This window comes from Polistes fuscatus, unplaced genomic scaffold, assembly GCF_010416935.1.
Source record: "Polistes fuscatus isolate 324 unplaced genomic scaffold, CU_Pfus_HIC Scaffold10, whole genome shotgun sequence".
NCBI classification, from domain to species: Eukaryota; Metazoa; Arthropoda; class Insecta; order Hymenoptera; family Vespidae; genus Polistes; species Polistes fuscatus.
This window is the reverse complement of record NW_025112998.1, coordinates 1,698,625-1,719,792: the sequence shown is the minus strand read 5'-3', so window position 1 is coordinate 1,719,792 and position 21,168 is coordinate 1,698,625. Positions and strand designations below refer to the sequence as shown.

General features: G+C 27.7%; 8 protein-coding genes across 11 annotated transcripts; 6 read left to right on the top strand and 2 right to left on the bottom strand.

Moving 5' to 3' along the window:
- Window positions 1–759: 759 nt before the first annotated feature.
- On the top strand, window positions 760–2,163 carry LOC122526014. 2 transcript variants are annotated; one of them, XM_043649120.1, is made up of 3 exons: window positions 760–785; window positions 995–1,292; window positions 1,452–2,163. In XM_043649120.1, exons 2-3 carry the CDS (start codon window positions 1,013–1,015, stop codon window positions 1,823–1,825), a joined length of 654 nt encoding a protein of 217 aa, XP_043505055.1. In that variant the 5' UTR covers window positions 760–785; window positions 995–1,012; the 3' UTR covers window positions 1,826–2,163. The 2 variants fall into 2 exon arrangements, with proteins under 2 accessions (XP_043505055.1, XP_043505054.1); XM_043649119.1 differs by lacking the exon at window positions 760–785 and adding an exon at window positions 792–893.
- Window positions 2,152–4,227, bottom strand: LOC122526013 (probable enoyl-CoA hydratase, mitochondrial). 2 transcript variants are annotated; one of them, XR_006305930.1, is made up of 8 exons: window positions 4,014–4,227; window positions 3,387–3,593; window positions 3,195–3,319; window positions 2,922–3,126; window positions 2,728–2,847; window positions 2,588–2,655; window positions 2,372–2,510; window positions 2,152–2,206 (listed from the first exon to the last, which is right to left on the bottom strand). XR_006305930.1 is itself a non-coding variant. In XM_043649118.1 (7 exons), exons 1-7 carry the CDS (start codon window positions 4,108–4,110, stop codon window positions 2,445–2,447), a joined length of 888 nt encoding a protein of 295 aa, XP_043505053.1. In that variant the 5' UTR covers window positions 4,111–4,227; the 3' UTR covers window positions 2,152–2,444. The 2 variants fall into 2 exon arrangements, 1 of the variants encoding a protein (XP_043505053.1); XM_043649118.1 differs by having other exon boundaries at window positions 2,152–2,510.
- Window positions 4,228–4,617: 390 nt separating this feature from the next.
- LOC122524671 (proteasome subunit alpha type-7-1) lies at window positions 4,618–6,083 on the top strand. The gene is made up of 6 exons (XM_043647049.1): window positions 4,618–4,821; window positions 4,992–5,118; window positions 5,202–5,315; window positions 5,403–5,536; window positions 5,634–5,816; window positions 5,913–6,083. Exons 1-6 carry the CDS (start codon window positions 4,720–4,722, stop codon window positions 6,000–6,002), a joined length of 750 nt encoding a protein of 249 aa, XP_043502984.1. The 5' UTR covers window positions 4,618–4,719; the 3' UTR covers window positions 6,003–6,083.
- A 489-nt stretch (window positions 6,084–6,572) lies between these two features.
- On the bottom strand, window positions 6,573–7,372 carry LOC122524664 (ER membrane protein complex subunit 5). Its single transcript, XM_043647038.1, has 3 exons — window positions 7,135–7,372; window positions 6,870–6,922; window positions 6,573–6,794 (listed from the first exon to the last, which is right to left on the bottom strand). Exons 1-3 carry the CDS (start codon window positions 7,214–7,216, stop codon window positions 6,609–6,611), a joined length of 321 nt encoding a protein of 106 aa, XP_043502973.1. The 5' UTR covers window positions 7,217–7,372; the 3' UTR covers window positions 6,573–6,608.
- An 86-nt stretch (window positions 7,373–7,458) lies between these two features.
- LOC122524645 (mediator of RNA polymerase II transcription subunit 15) lies at window positions 7,459–13,835 on the top strand. The gene is made up of 12 exons (XM_043647015.1): window positions 7,459–7,738; window positions 7,863–7,950; window positions 8,011–8,062; window positions 8,164–8,361; window positions 10,115–10,368; window positions 10,462–10,620; window positions 10,693–10,811; window positions 10,901–10,983; window positions 11,063–11,224; window positions 11,310–11,595; window positions 11,689–11,788; window positions 11,865–13,835. The coding sequence occupies exons 1-12, from the start codon at window positions 7,677–7,679 to the stop codon at window positions 12,192–12,194; spliced, it is 1,893 nt and encodes a 630-aa protein (XP_043502950.1). The 5' UTR covers window positions 7,459–7,676; the 3' UTR covers window positions 12,195–13,835.
- LOC122524654 lies at window positions 8,878–10,022 on the top strand. Its single transcript, XM_043647026.1, has one exon. The coding sequence runs from the start codon at window positions 9,136–9,138 to the stop codon at window positions 9,967–9,969; it is 834 nt and encodes a 277-aa protein (XP_043502961.1). The 5' UTR covers window positions 8,878–9,135; the 3' UTR covers window positions 9,970–10,022.
- On the top strand, window positions 12,772–15,687 carry LOC122525932 (odorant receptor 10a-like). Its single transcript, XM_043648974.1, has 9 exons — window positions 12,772–12,957; window positions 13,043–13,162; window positions 13,237–13,297; window positions 13,681–13,945; window positions 14,031–14,153; window positions 14,442–14,532; window positions 14,613–14,758; window positions 14,866–14,998; window positions 15,090–15,687. The coding sequence occupies exons 1-9, from the start codon at window positions 12,772–12,774 to the stop codon at window positions 15,138–15,140; spliced, it is 1,176 nt and encodes a 391-aa protein (XP_043504909.1). The 3' UTR covers window positions 15,141–15,687.
- Window positions 15,688–16,128: 441 nt separating this feature from the next.
- LOC122524363 (myotubularin-related protein DDB_G0290005-like) lies at window positions 16,129–20,561 on the top strand. Of its 2 annotated transcripts, XM_043646582.1 has the most exons (5): window positions 16,129–16,517; window positions 16,612–16,843; window positions 17,040–17,233; window positions 17,884–17,935; window positions 18,406–20,561. In XM_043646582.1, the coding sequence occupies exons 3-5, from the start codon at window positions 17,100–17,102 to the stop codon at window positions 19,747–19,749; spliced, it is 1,530 nt and encodes a 509-aa protein (XP_043502517.1). In that variant the 5' UTR covers window positions 16,129–16,517; window positions 16,612–16,843; window positions 17,040–17,099; the 3' UTR covers window positions 19,750–20,561. The 2 variants fall into 2 exon arrangements, with proteins under 2 accessions (XP_043502517.1, XP_043502528.1); XM_043646593.1 differs by lacking the exon at window positions 16,129–16,517 and having other exon boundaries at window positions 16,534–16,843.
- The last annotated feature ends 607 nt before the right edge of the window (window positions 20,562–21,168 follow it).

The window sequence follows — 21,168 nt, the reverse complement described above, 5'->3', positions numbered from 1 at the left end:
AATACTTTTAACTAAAATGTTTCATAAGGACGGAATACTTTATTGCTATTATGAGTTCAGTTAATTGATTATACTAAATACAGTTAACGATAAACAATAATTATTATTCTCTCAAATGAAATAATATAAGAACAATTTTATCAATGCACAAAACATTACTTTATTTGCATTCAATTGCAAATGCATATATGCATTTATAGCATTCAAAGGGTTAAATCTTAAGAGGTTGTAGGAGAAAGACTATATATATATATATATCATCAAATTCTAGAGAATATTTAGATAAAGTTCGTTGCATTTTACAGACTGTAAATCATGTATTATTAATTCCGTCCGTAATAATATTAATTTTTATATAAAGAAAAAAAGACAAGAAAAGCAGTAATACTTGTAAATATAAACTATTGTATATAAAGCTTCTATAGTCTCCACCAAAAAAATATAAGTACATTATATATTTTTTAAATCATGTAACATGTATTAAAGATTAATTATTTAATAAAATTAATTTTTAAAATACTAATAACTACTTAACCTCAAAATGTTATGTACATAATATACATATGTATTGTATTACTGTATGTAATTTTTACCATCGATTATGAAAAACTATGAATCATAGGAGGAAAATTTAATACAAAATTTAAATAAGGTTTTTTGTACCAATAAGTATTGCATATCAAAATTAATTACGTATATAAAAGATACGTTGCATTATTTTACATATCATATGTTAAATTAATTATTACGCACTTGAAAAAATAATCTAACAATAAGTATTTCAGGTCAATTTTACTTAAGTATATATATACTTACGCTCAATACTCGTCTTCACTAATTTGTTAGTTATAAGGTTATGTTCAACAAAATTGTATTATTTTCTATAAAAATTGGTAATTGATGTTTATGAATAGAAAACAAGACTTGACTTTTTTTAAGAATCTAAATAATCCTAATAGATTTTATTGAATTATATTTTTTCTTCACAAAATAGGAATACATTGAATTAACCATGGAGAAGATTAGAAGTTTATCTGGTGATGTAGGTAGCGGGGTTCTTGTATCGGCTTTGGTTTTTATAAGTCTAGCATTTGGTACACCAGAATGGTTGGTCAGTGATCCTAGAATTCTCGGCACTCAATTTGAGAAAATGGGCCTTTGGGTGCATTGCTTTAAGTCTTTACCAAGTCCATATGAAGTCGATGCACCTAGACAATTTTTTGTAGGCTGTAGGTGGGTTTACGATCCATTTACTACAGGATACGATCATATTCGAGCGTTTTTATTGCCACGTAAGTAAATATTACGTTTAAAGTTAAAAATTTGTTATCTAGGATGATATAAGTTAAATCATACTAATATTTCTTTTGTGTTATACAAATGCCTAATATCGATTAATATTTTGATGTTAATAAATTGTATTATATTCTTTTAAAAACATTTTCTTACAGGTTTTATAATAGCTACTCAATTATTTTTCACAGTATGTTTTCTACTTATTTTGGTATCGTTTGGATTAATGTTGTTGTTTATATTATGCTGTCATCCAACGGAAAAGAGATATATTCTACTTATTGAAATTATTAGTTATTTGTCGTTCACCAGCGGTATCCATGGTTCCATAGCTGTCGTCATATTTGCATGCATGGGAAATACAGATAATTGGATGCCAGGTCATACACATAATTATTTTGGATGGTCCTTTGCAATGGCTGTAGTTGGCACTAGCTTAGCTCTCATAGCAGGCATATTGTTCCTTATTGAAGCAAATATACAGAACAAGAAGCATAGAAGTTTTAGGGAATCTCAAATGCAGTTACAATAACAATTGAATGTATAAAGCTTGGATTTATGTTTGAGCATTACAATACTTCTTTAAAAAAGCTTTATTATTTTAATAAAATGAGTCAATATATGTAGATATATAAAAAAGAAACTATGCCATCCTCTCCTTACCAAATATGGAAGAAATCTTTAAAGAAAACTAGATTTTTTATGTTTTTTAATTTTAAAAAAGATATAAATAATATATAATTATATATATTAAAACTACTCTTTTTATGTAGACTATATATTTGTCTTCGTGATTATCTTGAAATTTTATACTTCTATTCTTCAGAATATCTGTATATATAATTGAAATAAATGTAATGTATGAAGTTACTTTACTACTGTTCATTTAAATGTACTTATCAAAATTGCGCATCTGTAATATTACAATTTAAATTTATCTTATAATTAGATTCTCTTAAGGATTGAAATAAGAATAGAGCAGTATTTATGTTGATTATATATATGATTAATAATTATACGAATATTATATATACATAAATGATTATTATAAAAATAATACTCAGTCTCGAAGACTTACTTCTATTAAAGAGTATATAGTAGTATAAAACTCTGGAAGCACCTTGTGTGTTTTAATATGTAATTTTATAAATTTACTGATTAGTAAATTTGGGTGGACGCTTTTCGGTAAAAGCAATCATTCCTTCTTTTCTGTCAGCCTGGAAAAAATGTAAAAATATTTTTAATTTCTTTAGCAAAAATATTGAATGTTACTTGTAATAAAAATATTTCTTACCGTGGCAAATGTTCCATGGAACATTCTTTTTTCGAAGTGTAATCCTTCTTGCAATGTAGTCTCATAAGCTAATTTACAATTAAAAATTAATTAATAATATATGTTGTTAATTTATAAAATAAAAAATAAAATGTAATTACCCATATTAACAGATTCTTTTGCCATAGATACTATTAATTGCGAGTGAGAAGCTATTTTTTCACCAAGTTTAATTGCTTCTTGTACAACCTTATCGGATGGGAATACTTTACTAACCAAACCTGAAAAAATATTAATTTTATTTCAAATTTTTTTGCGGAGGAAACAAAAATATATATTTTAATTAATTACCCACCACATTTTTCAGCTTCTTCAGCAGTTATAGGATTTCCACTAAGTACTATTTCCATTGCCTTACTTTTTCCTACAATTCGAGTTAATCTTTGAGTACCACCAGCACCAGGTATCGTACCGATAGCTATTTCAGGTTGACCAAATTTTGCTTTATCTCCGGCATAAATAATATCACACATCATAGCTAATTCGCATCCACCGCCCAACTGAAAATAAAAATTTCTGTTTATAGAAGATATAAATTTTATAATAATAATATAATAAAAGTACTTACAGCATATCCATTTACAGCAGCAATTACTGGCTTAACAACTTTGGAAACTGAGTTCCAAAATGAAAGAAAATTTCCTTTCATACTATGAGAGTATGTATTATTAACCATTTCTTTAATATCAGCTCCTAAATAAATTATTTATTGAATAATATCTATATATATTTATACAATAAACAATATATTAATATTTACCAGCTGCAAATGCTTTCTCACTTCCTGTGATAACAATTGCTCCAACATTATCATTTTTATCTAACTCTCCAATAACTTCATTTAATTCGGTCATCAACTGATTGCATAAAGCATTTAATGCTTTTGGTCTATTTAAAGTAATTAAGGCAACATTATTTTTTTCTCCTGTAGTCTCTACTTTTATTAATTCATAAGTTTTCATTTGAGCTGTAAATAATTATTGAGACATTTAAATTAGCATTTTGTAAAAAAAAATAAAATATAATAAAACTCTTTTCTTTTTTAATCGTTTTTAAAAAGATGTATTCTTATTTTTTAAATGTTGTCTCGTTATCGACGTTAATCGATTGTTTGTGACTTATAATTTACAATTGAAATGACCGGCATATCAAAAAAATTTATTTTCAATAAAAATAAAAATATTATGCAATTGTTTATAAATATATAAGGTATATATAAGGTCGATATATAAGGTCGATAAAATTTCATAATTAAATATACTAACAATTATATGTAAAAAATAAGTATATTAATAATGAAAATAATAATAAATTTACATTTTAATCTTTGCGATAATCGAATATCGAATTTAATATTAACAATCGAATGTATTTACTTTCAACTTACAAGAATAATATTTGATCAAAGATGAGCATTGTTGCGGTTTTCTAATGGTGTTAGAAACGCGAGAAAATAATATTTGTCCTAAGCGAATAGTTGCCATGTTGATCAGGTTCTTCTGTTAAGTCGATTGTGAAAACATTGAAATGTTCTTATTTAAATGCATTATAGCTACGTGGCAGCCACTGCTATGGCCTTGCACACTATCGTATTTATCATAGGCTAAGGGTCATATTAAACGAGTTTGTTTCCTCATTCTTTTTTTTTAAAGAAAAAAATATTTTTTACTGATAAAATCTTGTTTACCAACGTAATAACCAACTATCGATAAGTAAGTCACCTATTTTATCATTCGATCGGTAATACAAGATTTATGAAATACAAAATCAAAATGATAATTATTTAATTAATTTAATTTGTGTTATTATTATATACATATAAAATAAGTATTACATTTTATTTGTAAAATTATAAATATTTGATGTAAATCGAGATTAAAAAAGTCTTTTATAATCCGTTCTTATTTCTTATTGGTGCGTTTGGAATTTACCAATTTATAACGAATCATGTAAGAGTTTGATTTCGTTGAATTATGTTGCTCATACTGTAAATGAGAAGAGAGTTCGAGTTAGAATAAGCGGTAGCTTTAGGAAAACGGCAAAGTCATTTTGTATTTTCTGACATTTCTCGTTAATTTAAAAACACTCGAATTATGACAGCTAGGTACGATAGAGCGATAACAGTTTTTTCGCCCGATGGACATTTACTTCAAGTAGAATATGCTCAAGAAGCTGTGAAAAAAGGATCAACAGCGGTATGTCTGCTATTAATGGTTAACCTAACTTCTCCTTAATATTACTACTCGAAAATGCAATGTAATCCTTCTTAAAAATTTATTTATTTTTAACATATGTTCATTTATTTTAAAATAAAAGTTTGTTCTATTGTGATTAACTACTTCCTAACGTTATGTCAATTCTTTAGGTTGGAGTACGAGGAAATGATGTTGTTGTCCTGGGTGTAGAAAAAAAATCTGTGGCTAAGTTGCAAGAAGAACGTACTGTTCGTAAAATATGTCTTTTGGATGATCACGTTGTTATGGCATTTGCAGGTAATTTAGATTCGATTGTTATAGAATGAATGGATGACATTTTGTCATGATGACTAATCAATAAAACAAAACTTTTTTTAAAGGATTAACTGCGGATGCCAGAGTATTAATTAATCGTGCACAAATAGAATGCCAAAGTCATAGATTAACTGTCGAAGATCCTGTTACATTGGAATACATTACTAGGTATATTGCAGGTAGGCATTATATTGGACAACTTTGTTATTAAAATTATTACTTAGAAGGTATTAATATTACCAATTATTTTTTGATTTTATTCTTAGGTTTAAAACAGAAATATACACAGAGTAACGGTAGAAGACCTTTCGGTATATCATGTCTTTTAGCTGGTTTTGATTATGATGGTGAACCACATTTATATCAAACAGAACCATCTGGAATATATTATGAGTGGAAGGTATTTCTGAGATACTCGCTCTGTCATTATTGGTTTTTTAAATGTTTTTCTCTTTTTATTCGTTTGCTTTTTCTACATATCTTCTTGTCTTTTGTAGGCAAATGCAACAGGCAGAAGCGCAAAGACAGTGCATGAATTCCTAGAAAAATATTATACACCAGAAGAAGTAGCTACAGAAAAAGGATCTATTAAATTAGCTATAAGAGCTTTATTGGAAGTGGTACAATCTGGGCAAAAGAATTTAGAAATAGCAGTCATGCGACGTGGGAAGCCTATGGAGGTCCTCTTTGAATTAAATTATACAGTTTTTTTTTATATGGTATGATATTTAATAATCATGCAATGTTGTAAATTAATATTATCTTATTCAATACAGATGTTAGACATTAAAACCATAGGGCAGTATGTGACAGAGATTGAAAAAGAAAAAGAAGCAGAGGCAGAAAAGAAAAAGCAAAAAAAGTGATGTACTTTTATTCAAATGCGGTACTATTATATTATTACGTATTTTTCTCATAAAATAAATATTTTCCAATTAGGTGAAAAACAGATGAAATTCAACTTTTTTTTCGATACTACTTTTACTGCCGTATTTATGCATATATGAAAATCTTATTATTATTCAGTATGTTTATTAAAACATTGCATAAATGAAACTATGCAATACTATTGAAATTCATACAATATCATTTCATAATGTCACTTGTATAATTAACAATAAAGAACCACATTTTGATTAAATTTTATATGTTCATATACGTGCATGTTTGTATGAAAAAAAAAACTGCATTACTTTCTAAAAACTCTAAACCTTTATTGTATGTGTTTACTATCATAGAAATATGAAATATCATTGAATTTTGAAGTTCAGTATTATTTTATTTTAATGATTTTTAATAACATTTAATGTAATCTGTGTAAAAATGTATTACTTTTGTGTTTAACGCTAATTTTTTCCTTTTATTTTGTTAAATCGATTTTAAAGTTTAACAAATATACAAAGAGCTATTTATCTTAAATTAAATTACATTGCATCCTAGAAAACGAATTAAATTCGTGTATTCTATTATTCTTACAAAAAATCAGGAGACAGTGATTTACCACGATGATTAAATGTTTGAAACGATGGAAGATTTCTTAACGTTTCCCAAGATTTATTTTCCAAATCAACAACAGCACGTATCTCTTTAAAATCACCAGCTATGTACATTACGCCGTACATAACTATGAATAAACTTATTATACCTTGTATTAATATCTGCAACCAAAACATTTCATTAACATATTAATATCTTATTAGACATAAATTACACGCATTAATCTTGCTACTTACATCAATTGGCAAAGTGGTAAATTCCTGCTCAGTTATTCGCAAATATGATCTATCTGTAAATACAAACATTTCATTATGTCAAACTTTAACTTTACAAATATTAATGTCATTGTATCGTAAAAGAATAAAAAATTTATAAATGCATATTGACAGCAATTAGTAAAAGAATCATGAAAATAAAATCATATGGAGAGAAAATTTAACCTAAATATGAATAAATTATATGACAAATTCAAATTTTATAACAGAAATTAACAATACTCACGTTGAGCAGCCGAATAAGCAGCATGCAACATTGACATTACTCCAAGAAATGTTATAAATTTATGCATCGTCGTGGCTGGCATTAGTATTGTTTTAATGAAACAAAATTATAAATATTATTATGAAAAGTATATAAATAACAATAGACTTTAACCTCTTACTTCAATTTTTTAGATAATTAAAGTAAACACAAAGTTTAGGCGTTATTTCTTTTCTTTTACACGAGCAGGAGTAGATGGCGCTAGTTTGACGTTCTATTTAATTAAGATGGAGGTTACGTCTCTTTAGTGAGTTGTCATCTATGATATCGAGAACCGTCATATACTATATATAATTATAATCGATTTATGTTATATTCGCAGAACCTTTGCAATGCATTGTGGTCGTTTATGCAAGAAATAAGAGTGTTTTATCCGTATATACAATATTATTAAATATATATCGTAGAAATAATTATTACAATCATTAAGTATACTGAATAGATTTCCGAATAATAATAGTAATAATAATTTATATAAGTAACTTTATTAAGAAAAAATAAATATGAGCACTGACGAAAATTCCTGGCGTACCCAAAATTTCAGACAAAGTGTAGTAGCAAAACTGTACGTATAATTTGTCCACATATTTTTTAACATTATATATTATAAATAGATTTTTTTAAGTGTTGCACTTGAGAAATGTTATAACTATTATATTTACATGTCTATTCTGTGTTTAAATGCATAGCGATGAAGCTGTACAAATGTCTGGTGTGTCTACAGCAAAAAATAGCGTTGAAATGGAAAGTCATGTTTATCAGAAAGCAAAAACCAAGGTATGAGTAAGTTTATGTTCAATATTATTAATATAATAATCATTTCTTTGTCTGTTACAGGAAGAATACCTAGGCTTCATTGCAAGACTTATATTCCATGTTAGAGAAATGAGTAATTATAATAGAATATATTAAAATATATTCCATTGCTTATAATATTAAAAATAAATAAAGAAAATATTGAAACTTAAAAATTTTATTTCTTTTTCATAGATAATTCAAAAAAGGGGACAGGAAATATCGGACCTGGATCAGCTAGTAATGGCAGTCAAGGAATGCCAGATCCGATAGGTGCATTACAAACTTTAGCACGACAAGGAACAGGAAATAATCAAATGATTGGGATGGGTGGGCCTGGGCCTAATCCACAAGGCATTGTACCACAATCTTCTACAAATACAGCCACTAATCGTAATTATATAATTAATTTTTCTAATTATTATAAGGGTTATGTCAGAGTTGTTTTTTTGCAACGTAGTTTGCAACAGCAGAGAAAAATGAATAAGTGCGTTAAATTGTTAACAAAATGCTTATTTAAAATCCGTAATTGCTAACTTTATTAATTAATTATTTAATTAGTTATTAATAATTACAAATGTGGAAACGTCATGAGTGGGAGATATGTTGTACGCATGCGCAATCACAAATTCAAGGCGCAAGCGCACTTTGAAAAAAATCTAAATAAGCATTTTGTTAGTAATTTGGTGCACTTATTCATTTTTTCTGCTGTTGTAAACTACGTGCTTTACTTAGAAATAAAAAAAAAGTTTTTACATTTTCAATTATCAATAACTAATTAAATAATTAATTAGAAAAGTAAGTAATTATGGATGTTGAATTAGTAAATAGCTAGCAATTAAATGCACATTCATTTTTTTCAGCTATTGAGATTCTATGCCAACATTTTAATACTAAAATTTAAATATTCATATTATTACTCTTCAAAGTTTTGTCGATAAAGTAAAACATTTGTTACAACGTACATATACAAATAGATACATGTCTAACTGATTTTCATATAAAAACAGTTATTATAATCGAAAATACAGTAATGTATTACAACTTAACCTATAAATGTGTATTAATTATAATTTCGAAGAAATGTTAATTTTTTGTATTAAAAACTTGATTTAATGTAAAATATAATATAATATTATAAACAAGATTATTTTCAAACTGATAGAAATGTTAAAGTTTAATAATTATTACTATGCTCAATATGCAACAAGTTGTGAAAGTGAACCTGGTTATGATTCTGATAATCCAGAGGCTTTGCAATCTTTGAAATATTCTCCAACTTATATTCAATTAATGAGTATCTTAAAAAGAAGAGCACAGAAAAAATCTATTTATAAAAATTGGAAAAATCGAATTATTCAGGAATCAGACTTAGAAAATCGAATCGAAAAAAAATGCGGTATGAGAGTTAAAATAAGAAGTCAAGTTGTAACTTACATCTACAAGTCTGAATTAGATAACAATGGAAATTATTTCCAATATAAAATAGTTTATCGTTATAGCAAAATATTACAAAAATGGTATTTTTCTTTAGGTTATAGTTTTATACCCGATACATTTAATACAAAAGAGATATTTAAACACAGTGTAGATGATCCAATTAGTCCCAAAGTAATTAAGATCGTGAACATAATAAGGGAAGCTATAGATGCTTTTCTAGAATCACATTCATATATATTCCAATTTATTGATTATGCAGAAAAGAAATATCCAGATATTGAATTTCAAATAGACCAACATCACATTAATTTAAAAATGTTACTTAAGGAAAAAACATGGCCAAAGAACATAAAAAAGATAAATACTACAGATACAATTATTGCTACCTTTGAATTCGATAAAAATCTTGACATCAACAGTATCGATTTTCAATATCTGTTTCTTGAAGACGAATTAGTATCTGAAAAAATTAAACAAATTTATATAGATTTATTGCGGAATAAATTCAAAGTTTTTCTACAATTACCTCTTTATGAAGCATTTACGCATTTCATGGAATAATATAATGATAATGTAAATTACAAAGACAATATATTTTCTTATTCTTTCCTTAATTTTGTTTCTTTATTTAAACGTATAAACATTTAATTCTTATTTTTATATTTAATTATAATTGGCTCCATTTAATTTTTTTTTCCACAATAAGTTTTGCAAAGTTTAAATCAACGTCCTGGACAACCAATGACTATGCCTGGTTTGCAAAATAAAATGTCTGGAATGGGTATGATGCAATCTGTTGGTACTATGAGTCATATGAATGCAATTCAAGGTATGCAAAGTGGTGCAATTTTAACTCAAATTAATCAAATGAACCAAGGAAATATGCCCCAGCAAATGAATCAAATGATTCCTACTCAAATTAATCAAATAGCTACTGGACAAATGCAGCAGAATATGCAAGTAAGTATGTTTTGCGTAAAATTAAATATTAAATTAATTATTGCATCAAATTCCATAAAATTTAGTATTAAATTAATATCAATCTATTGGCAGAATCAAATGCAAAATCAATTATCAGGACAAATGTCTAATCAAATTGGCGGATCTATAAATGGTATGCAAACTAATATGCCTCAGCAAATGAATCAAATTACTTCTGGTCAGATGGGTCCTGCACAAGTAACGCAACAAATAAATCACATGCAAAGAAAAGTATGAAACACTCTTACCAAAATATTTATTGATACTTCAACGACAATATGATTTTTGCTATCTCTCTTTTAGTCTGGAGAAATAATAAATACTGTATTTCCTGGTCCACGCAATGTTACTCCAAACCAATTCTTAAGACAAAGTCCATCTCCATCTGCCCCAAGTCCAGCAGCTTTAGCAGCACCAGCAAGGTAACATTTGTTTTTTTATGACACATTTCAGAGTTTTTCTAAACAATTAATCTTTTAATTAATATGTATTTAATAATATCTTTTTATAGTAATCAAATGGTAGCATCTCCAGCTTTAGTACCATCTCCAAGTCCACAACATCCTATCATAGCTGGACCACAAAGATCTGTCGGTTAGTATATGCAATCATAGAATAATCACATTTTCTAGTAAGATTCTTTCAATAACATGTTTAATAAATATTTGTTTAGGTATGGCACCATCTCCGAGTAGTTCGTTAAATACTCCAGTAGCTGTGGGTGCAACGCCTAGTCCCCAACAAGAAGATCAAGCGTACAGAGATAAAGTTCGGCAACTCAGTAAATATATAGAGCCATTAAAAAGAATGATTTCTAGAATGGGAAATGATGGAAGTAAGAAACTCATAAAATTTATTTTAGCGATATGAATTCTAAGATTTTATATAAACAAATATTTTCTTCCTTTGCAATTATCAAGATGTCGACAAATTGAGTAAAATGAAAAGATTATTGGAAATTCTATCAACGCCCAGTAAACGTATGCCAATGGAAACGCTCCTGAAATGTGAAGTTGTATTAGAAAAAGTCGACTTTAAAAGAAATGACGGTAGTGTTGGGCCACCTGTGACTACTCTAAAAGAACATCATTTCTTTAGTCCACTTTTGGAAACAGTAAGCACTCATTTACAAAGTCCGGTAATAAATCATACTTTACAGCGTACTTTCGGCCCATGTTCAGAAGCATTGTTTGGACCAGAGATTAAGTAAGAAAATAATATTTAATGTCAATTCATTTATCATTTACATATGAAATAGAATTTTAGAAAAAAAAATATTTGATTTATTTTTCGAAATAGAACTTTGCCACCGCTGAATAAAAGAAAGATAGAAGAACCACCTAGTGAAATACCAGATGTTTTACAAGGAGAAATTGCACGTCTCGACCAACGATTTAAAGTAATTATATAATTATTTCTATAAAGTGCGTATATCAACATAGACATAAGGAAATTTACATTTCTCATTCTTACAGGTAAGTCTGGATCCAGCACAACAAAATGGTTCTAAATGCATACAATTAATATGCTGGTTGGATGACCGCCATTTACCATGCGTACCACCCATATCAGTCATTGTACCTGCTGATTATCCTTTAACACCACCACGTTGCGTTATGACGTCTCACGAATATACCACAACGTTCCTTTGTGCTGTACAGAAGGCTCTTAACGCACGCATTACTAAACTTCCACGTCATTTCTCTGTGTCACAATTACTCGATACTTGGGAAATGAGTGTAAGACAAGCAAGTGCATCAACGCAAATCCCTATCACAGCTAGCACAGTCTTAATGGGGCTATAATTAACTATTTTCTAAACGATAGATTTACTTTCTTTTATATAGTATATATATAATTACTATATCGAGAGAGAAATTATTATTTTAGTAAACAATTTAATTCTGACCAGAAAAAGATGAACGGATATTATTAAGTTCGAAGACATATTATACGTTTGAAGTTTTTTAAAAACTATTATTTTCTAAATTAAATGGAAATACATTCCTTTTAATAATAATAATAATAACAATAAAGTGGTATTTACATTGAGAAATCCACAATAGAAATGATATTACAAGAGTTCACCGGGGATATCACTGCGCATGTCACCCTCCAACAATAAAAGAAAAAGCCAGAGAGGGTAAGTTAAATGACAAACGTTTAAAATAATTATATTTAAACGTTCTCGATAGTAAGGCGAAGAATCGATTAAAAAAGTAAATTCACCCTTTGAAACATACAGTGAATATGAAATTGCTCATTTACGGAAAATGTTTCAAAGTAACTATAACAATAATATTTATTGACTATTCGAATAAACGCATTTATTCCATGCGAACGAACGAAAGAAAGAAATAATAAACGTGGGGTATTTTCAAAATGATCGGTCTTAGAAAATACATAAAACGAATGTTCACTTTCGAACGACTTTGTTGGCGTTATAAATTGTTTTTATCTTTGATGGGTTGTTGGCCACCATTATACGCTAAAAGACAAATATTTAAAAGATTATTCGTCAATATATGTTTGATTAGTTTGATTTTAATTCAGGTGATAGTCTTTCAAGTTAGTTTCCATAAAAAAAAGCTTGTACAAATTTTAATCACAGTTCTTATACATCTGCTTAAAATTTTGATATATTGTTAATTAGGTATTTGCTCTTTTCACTTCGGCAAACGAATTGGATAAAATTGTTGAAATAATGACCTATCTTTTGCCAGTGCTTGGTATGGATACCCCATACTTTGCTGTATACTTTAATATTGAAAAGGTAAATACATACACTTCATTGTTTTCTTTATTTTCAAAATTAAATAAAAAAAGAGAATTATTTTCCATTTGCAGACAATGTATTTTTACAATCACTGTATCGCTGATTGGGAAAAATTAGAAAATGAGGAAGAACGTAAAATTTTTCGAAAGTGTGTCATAGATAATACTTATTACACTCTTCTAATAACTGGTAGGATGAGATAACTTTTAAAGTTATCCACATTTTTTGAAATATCATTCATTGCGAAATATAATTATAATTATTGATTTAATAAATTTATTATATAAGTAAATTTTTTTAAAATGTACATTCTGAAACATTATAATTTGTTTTGATTATCATAAGAATTCAGCAGAGTAGATTGATCATTAATAATTATTTCATTAAAATCCCATAAGAGATAAATATTTACTCTTAAATATTAACCAATTAAAATTCGAGTGAAATACTATGTAACAATTTTTAATATTTCCAGAATTTATGAATTTTTATTTTACTGTAAATCAAAATTTCAGCATTATACAGCCTATCAGGTTTTTTATTATTATTTGTTTCATTAAAACCAGTATATTTGGACATTATTTCACCTTTGAATGAGACTCGACCACGTCAGTCAATGATTCCTGTTGAATTGTTTTTCATCGATAAGAATAAATATTTCTTTTTGGAATGTTTTATTATTTTTATGACTGGCTTTGTAACTGGATGTGTTACAATAATGTCCTTGAATATACTTTTCTTTGGGGTACAACACGGTTGCGCATTATTTGAATACGTTGGGTAAGATTGATTAAAATTATTCAAGAATTGCTTTGTTTTATTGGAGATTGTTCTCGATTGCCCTTGAACATTGCATTTCTTTTAGATATAAATTAGAACATTTGATCGATGAAAATGAATTTAATCAGGAGGCACCAATATCTAAAATTTATGAGAAAATACGTCAGAGGATAGTCAGTAATATTAATCTACATAAAAGAGCTCTTGAGTTAGTACATCTATATACATAATATTTATATAATTAAATTATTTTTAATTATTATAATTTAAATTATTTTTAGAGTACTTCATATATTTTCAAATTTTTTTTGTACGAATGTTTAAAAATTTCTCATTTTAGTAATTAAATAATAGTACTACTATTAGTATTACTGTAGCAGTAGTAATATTATTTTAAATAAAAATAATCCCAAAATTGAAATAATAAGATCCTTTAATAATATTGTTTTTTCCGATGATATCCAAAATAATATTAAATTCTAACTTCTTCTCAAAGGTATATGGACTGTATAAATTCGATTAGCTCATACTTTTTCTTCATAGCAATGATTTTCGAAGTTTTAGTCATTGGTGTAGACTTTTTTATAGTGAGTAATTATTGCTTAAGTATTATTAATGACGTTTCCAAAATGATAATTTAAAAAATTTGTTTAATTTTCAATCCTAGTTGCAAACCACCACAGATATTTTTCAATCTAAGAACAAACTCATTTTGTTGATTATATATATTCCTGGTTCTGTTATGGTGATATACTTGACCTGTAAAATGGGACAAAAAGTTTTGGATAGCAGCGAGAACGTGCTCGAAAAAGCGTAAATTAATTTTTTCTTTTTGCAGTTCTGTTTCATATATATATGTATTTATTATAATTTTTATTTTTGACATAATAGAAATTAAACAGAATTATAATCTTTTATAGACGTATGGTACCGTGGTATTTGTTACCACCAAACATGCAAAAGGCGGCCATGTTGATAATGATAAGAAGCAAGAAACCATGTTACTTAACTATCGGAAAAATATTCATCTCGTCTCATCAATTTTTCACTTCGGTAATGATAAATAATATCAAACGTCGATAAAATTATATCGAAAGATATTAGCGCTAAAAATCTTCTTTTTCTTTTTTTTTTCATATTAAAGATAGTGCGAACAGCGATGTCCTACGCAACCATGGCTCATTCATTTCGATAATTGATCGATCTTGATCGATAAAATACGGATCCAAAACAAAAACTAATAATTGCATACTAATTAATTGCACTTTTACAAAAAAGTAAAATAGTAACGACATTAATCCAATAAAATCTTAACAAGATTTATTACGAAATAATCTGTGTAATTGTATTTCATGAAAAATTAAAAATCGATATAAATAATTTCGATTTTACAATGGCGGCAAATTTGAAAATATTCGATAAAATTACATTTTGTAAATCATAACATATTCGTCATTTATAACTATAATTAAACAAAAAACATTAACTTAATATTAGATACAAAAAATATATTGCATTTTGTTGCTATTTATAACCAAAGGAATATTATTCTATAATCCATGTTCCTTTTCTAAACATAATCACATTATACTCAGTAATATAAACCATGATTGCATAATAATACGCATATAAGTATATATTTTGGTATATTAATCTCTTCCCACTTCAAATTGACCAACTACGCAGTATCCATCTAAATTCCTCAATATATAAATAAAATCTGCAGTATGTGTGACTTGTAACGCAATGGCAACAACACATTATTTTATTCATAAATCAATGAATTATTCTATATGATTATAAGGAAAGTATGCAAAAATTACTAGCATCACAAATGCAGATACGCCTAAGTAGATAGATAAATAAATATATATATAATATGTAAGTGCATACGTGCACTTCAGAAGCCTCTTGCATTTCCATGAACTTGTTAAAATAAAGATACGAATACCCAATGTACATAGAAACATAGAAATATGAAAAAATTTTGCATTCTCTTCCTTCTTCTAATTATTATCAACTTTTTTATGATATAATTTAGAAGTATGAAAATTTGGTAGAAAAAAATATAAATTTTTTAAACTACAAAAGGTATGATAAAATGAAATTACAATTTTAAATGTTTTTAAATAAAATGTAATCATTCATAGAGATACGCCTTAAAGGAGAACGTTTCTTGCATCGCGTGCTTCTCTAATGTTTGACATTGGAATTTACCAACGCGAAGGGAAGGTGCAGTACCGGTTGCATGCGTGTGACTTTACTCCGAGTGCTGTGACAGTTTCGTTAGATTATTTCTTTAGAGAGTTATTTAAAAGTTTTTATCATTAATTAAGTGTTTCAATGTTATAGACAAAATTTGTAAAGAAAGAATAAAAAAATAATTTGGATATTTTCATTAATTATCGAGACGAGACGAGACGAGAAGAGACGACGCGACACGATATTATACGACGCGACCCGATTCGACTCGATTCGATTCGATTCGTGAACTTTCGTAAAGAATAAAAAGCATAAAAACATTGTGCATTTTTGTAAGATTCGAAGTGATCGGTTGACATTATACAACATCGTACGTATATGAGAAGGAATCTTCATTTCTTTTTCATAGATTATTTTAAAATATATTTTATAATCATTTGAATTTTATTTCGTCGCGTCGTTAGGGAGAGTTTCGCGCGTAACCTTCGTTACGCACGCACTTGGAAAAAAAAGAGAGAGAGAGAGAGTGTGTGTGAGACAGAGAGGAAGAAAAGGAAAAAGAGAGAAAGAGATAGCACATATATATATATATATATACATATCCATATGTAGTGTAAAGAAAAGAGACAAAAAGTGTGGGACCAACTTGAGTTTATTCGATTACGAGAGAGAAAGAAAGAGAAGGAAGATCGAAAGGTACGGAGCTTCAATATCAATTTGATCTTCAACGATAAATTACAGAAAGACGTATGTGCATAAATAAGAAAAATTATAAACGCGGCTAAGATATTAGACAAATAAAAAGGAACATTAAAAAAAAGAGAAAAGAAGGCAAAAAATCAAATAAGAATATCAATCAAATCTAAAGGGTCTGAAATAGATATCTTTGTAGGACGACTAATTAGGGATACGCAGAGAGTTATAGAGGATATAAAAACATTAACCATAAGCCATGGGTAAGACGCCAAAGAAGGCGGCCCCTGGGGGCGATGAGAGGAATTCTTGCGTTCGGAGAATCAAGCCAACGACCGCGTCGTCTAAAACCTCCGAATCCGAGAAACAGCGCGAGTCGGACTATTCGAGCAGGTTTGTAAAATTAATAAGATGCAACAAAGTGAGTTTACTCTTCGAGTTACATTCTTATTACTTTCTTAGCGCATTCAATTTGTTTACCGATTGACACCAATTGATACCGACTCTACACTTAGTAATTATCTTTAGATTTTTCTATGTAACATAATATGATAATGTTTATAGTTTAATAGCATTTTTCCAACAAATTGGATATTACTGTTAGAACTTGTCAACGCTTAGCTTTATCGATGCGAACTTTAAATTAGATATCATGTATATATGTGTTATCGTATTAACATTTATACTGAGTACGAGCATTTGATATTCTAATAATAATCTTGCTTGAAGATATCGGAGTTGAGTGATTGGTACAAAATTATGGAAATTGAATTAAATCAAATTGCATGCTTTATAAATTAACTCCAATTGATATCTTGTAATTAGTCTTTAGATGATACATATTTCGGTTGCTTTTGACAACTTTACATGAGATTATAATTATTATACTTAAGCAATTTAATTTAATTTCTATAAGGGATTTGTAAATATGTTTCCCTCTCATCACCTCCAGCATTTGTTTGAAAATGTATGGTGTATAAAGGTATTAAATGTATGATATGTCTATTGGCATTAATTTTAAAAGTTCATTTATTTTTTTACAGACCAAAGCTGAGTAATATTCAGAAAAAAGTTCTTTCAAGTTCTGCTAAAAAAGTAAGTAATTTTAAATTTAATTTTACTTTGTCTTACATACAACGTTGTTGAGTTTTATCAAATTCAGTTAGTTTTAATTGTTTCCTTTGATGCGGGATCTTGATTTTTATTTTCAACCACATTTCCTGATAACATTCTAAAGTGAAAAAATCTAGATGTTTTCTAAGAGAAAAACAAATCAATTTGTACACTTAAATATACAGGATGTTCTGTAACTGGTGGTACAAGTAAGCAGGAATACTCGACAAATTTTTAAACTTATTTTTCTTAAAAACAGAACCTCATATCAATAAAATTGATTCTACATTTTCGACTTAATTTTTCCTGTAGAATCAGCCCCTCTTCTCTTGTACCACCACTTACAGAACACTCTATTTGTATCTGTTATTAAAAGAAATGTATAATAATAATAATAATAATAATAATAATAATAATAATAATAATAATAATAATAATATATTTTATTTCAGAATAAACTTCATAACACAGCAAATAGCTTCAATCAGTTGACAAAAAATTTAGCTAAGGATACAGTTAAAGAAGGTAAAGTGCAAAGTACGCTTCAGCATTTGCGATTAGTAAAGCAAAAGATGCAATCTAAGTTAGAGGAAGCGGAATCGACAAGTAGTAATATAACTATAGAGAAAAATGATAAAGAGGAAACCGTGAATGATGTAGATAACAAGAAAGAAGAAGCTGCAACCAAAGACAGTAATGCTAATCATACAACAGATGAACAAGATTCTACAACTAATACAAATATCGAGAAAAAGACTGCCGAGAGTATAGATGAAGATACAACAACGTCTACGAAAAATGAAACTATTAAATCTCAGGATAAAGAAAACGAAAAGAAAGATCATTTGGAAGAGAATAACAAAGAATGTGACGAACAAGAGCAAGACGAGATGCAAATACATTTGCGAGTGGATGATAGTCCTGTAAAATCACCTGACACTACATCAACTATTAGTATAATGAATGATGAAAATGAATTGGAAGAATTACCTCAAATACAGGTAGTAAATGATGATGTAAAAGAAAAGAAAAGTTCTCAAACTGAATCGGAAGCAGGAACAGAAAGTTGTTCCGTAGACATAGTAGAATCTGTAACATCTGAATTATCCGAGGCATCTGAACCTCCGAGTCAGCAGGAAACTCAGAAAGAAAGAGAAAACTTTGAGCTTAATGCAAAGAGCGAAATCTTAGGTATTAATTATGATGCATCTGTGACATTGAAAGACGTACAAATTAAATTAAATGATTGTCTTAAAGAAAAATTAAAGCACGTTGAAGTATGCGAAAGTGATGATAATATACCCAACTTATCTGCAAGCAATACTTTTGGTAAAACTTTGCGGAATATTTCTGGAAGATCTGCGATTGATAGATTTCGGCATTCGTCATCATATGATTTTTGGGTTTCTCCAAATAATAGTCAGTCAACAAATATATCGATGTCGCAGTCACCACGAAGAGAAATGACAAATACAAAAATTTTACGTTACAGTACAGGATTATCAGACGTAATGTCCAGTAACGGTAGTTTTGTAGAAAGAAAACGTAAATTTGGAGATTCTCCAGAGTCAATTACTACTCTAAAGAAACAAAAAACGGAACAAAGTAGTTTATTGAATACATCAATAGATTTTATTAGGGAGTTACGTAAACCAATACAAATTTCGACACCAAATATAAGTTACAAGGTACAATCTGATAAATTAAATATTAGTGAAATAAATGATAGTAACGATAAGTTTTTACCAACGCAAACTACTGAAGATGGTACAAAGAAGTGGTGTGTCATTATGTAAAGTAATGAAAAAAAGAAAAAGAAAAAAGAGAAAAACACAAGAAAAAAAGAAACTGAATTATTATCCATAAGTATTTTTCTATTCTTCGTAAATATTATAGGAGAAGTAATAATCGCGTAATTTATAAAATCGCATATAACATTTGTAATAATGTTTAAAAATTTTGTCATTTCTTCTTCTTTTTTTTTTGTTTACTTGTTTAGTATAGAGTTTGTACATGTAGAAAACATGCATACACATTTTCGTTTGTATATCTTGATAAAGACATTGCACAGTAGGATTTACTTCTCCTATAAAATCTTATATATATTTAAGAGTTTATGCCTTCTTGCATAAGAATATACAAAAGAAAAAAGAAAAAAGAAAAAAAGAAGAAAATAAACATATACACAGAGACAGAGAAACTTTGAATAGAAAAGTTCGTATCGATATGTTTAATCCTCAATCATACGTTTATACGATTAAAAAGAAGATATTTTAGATTATATCAAATAGTTGCGAAGAAAGAACTGTTATTGTAGAAATAGAGAGTTGAAATTAGAACCTTATTAGAATCATCCGATCGAATTTAATACGAATCAAATGCATTGCTAGAATTTAGTTTGAAAAAATATATTTATGTTATTATAAAAGAGAAAGAGAGAGAGAGAGAGATAGAGATAGCAAATCATACTTCTATCATACAAGTGTCATACTTACACAATTTTTTTTTTTTTTTCATAATTGCACAAACTTTGTATCTCTCGAGTGCAGTAACATATAAACGTTATTACTATTTTTTCAAAAAATAAACAAAGCAAATTATACTTAAACAAAAAACCTACAATATTATAATAGCTTGGTCGAATCTAATTTATTAAAAGTACATTTTGAAATAGTCCATGATTTTATATAACTAATAATAATAATAACGAATCTATTGGATGAGCAGATCTCATAGCTTAAAAAATATAATACTTTAAGCGTAAAAGAATATATAATAGAAAAATTTATAAGTAATTAATTACTCATTCTAATATTCTACACTTCACATCAAAATTCTTTGACTAAGTTGATCTATTATTATTTGTTAGAGAGTAGTCAAAAGCTTTAATATTAGTCAAATGTTAATGATATACATATACATATAGATATATATTATACTCTCTCTAATAATTTTTTATAGTCATAAAAAAGAAAAGAAAATCCATCCTTTAAAATACATGACACAGAGCCCGTAATAAATTTCTCATCAAAAAAGAAAAATATATATATATATATATATATATATATAGACAGAAGAAATGAGAGAGATAGAAGGCTTAAATAATGATTTCAATTTTTAGATCTATCGTTCAGTAAAATGTATATTTAATATATTTTCGTAATTGATACTTATATGCGAAGGCTCAGCATTTATAAGTAATTGTACAAAAAAAA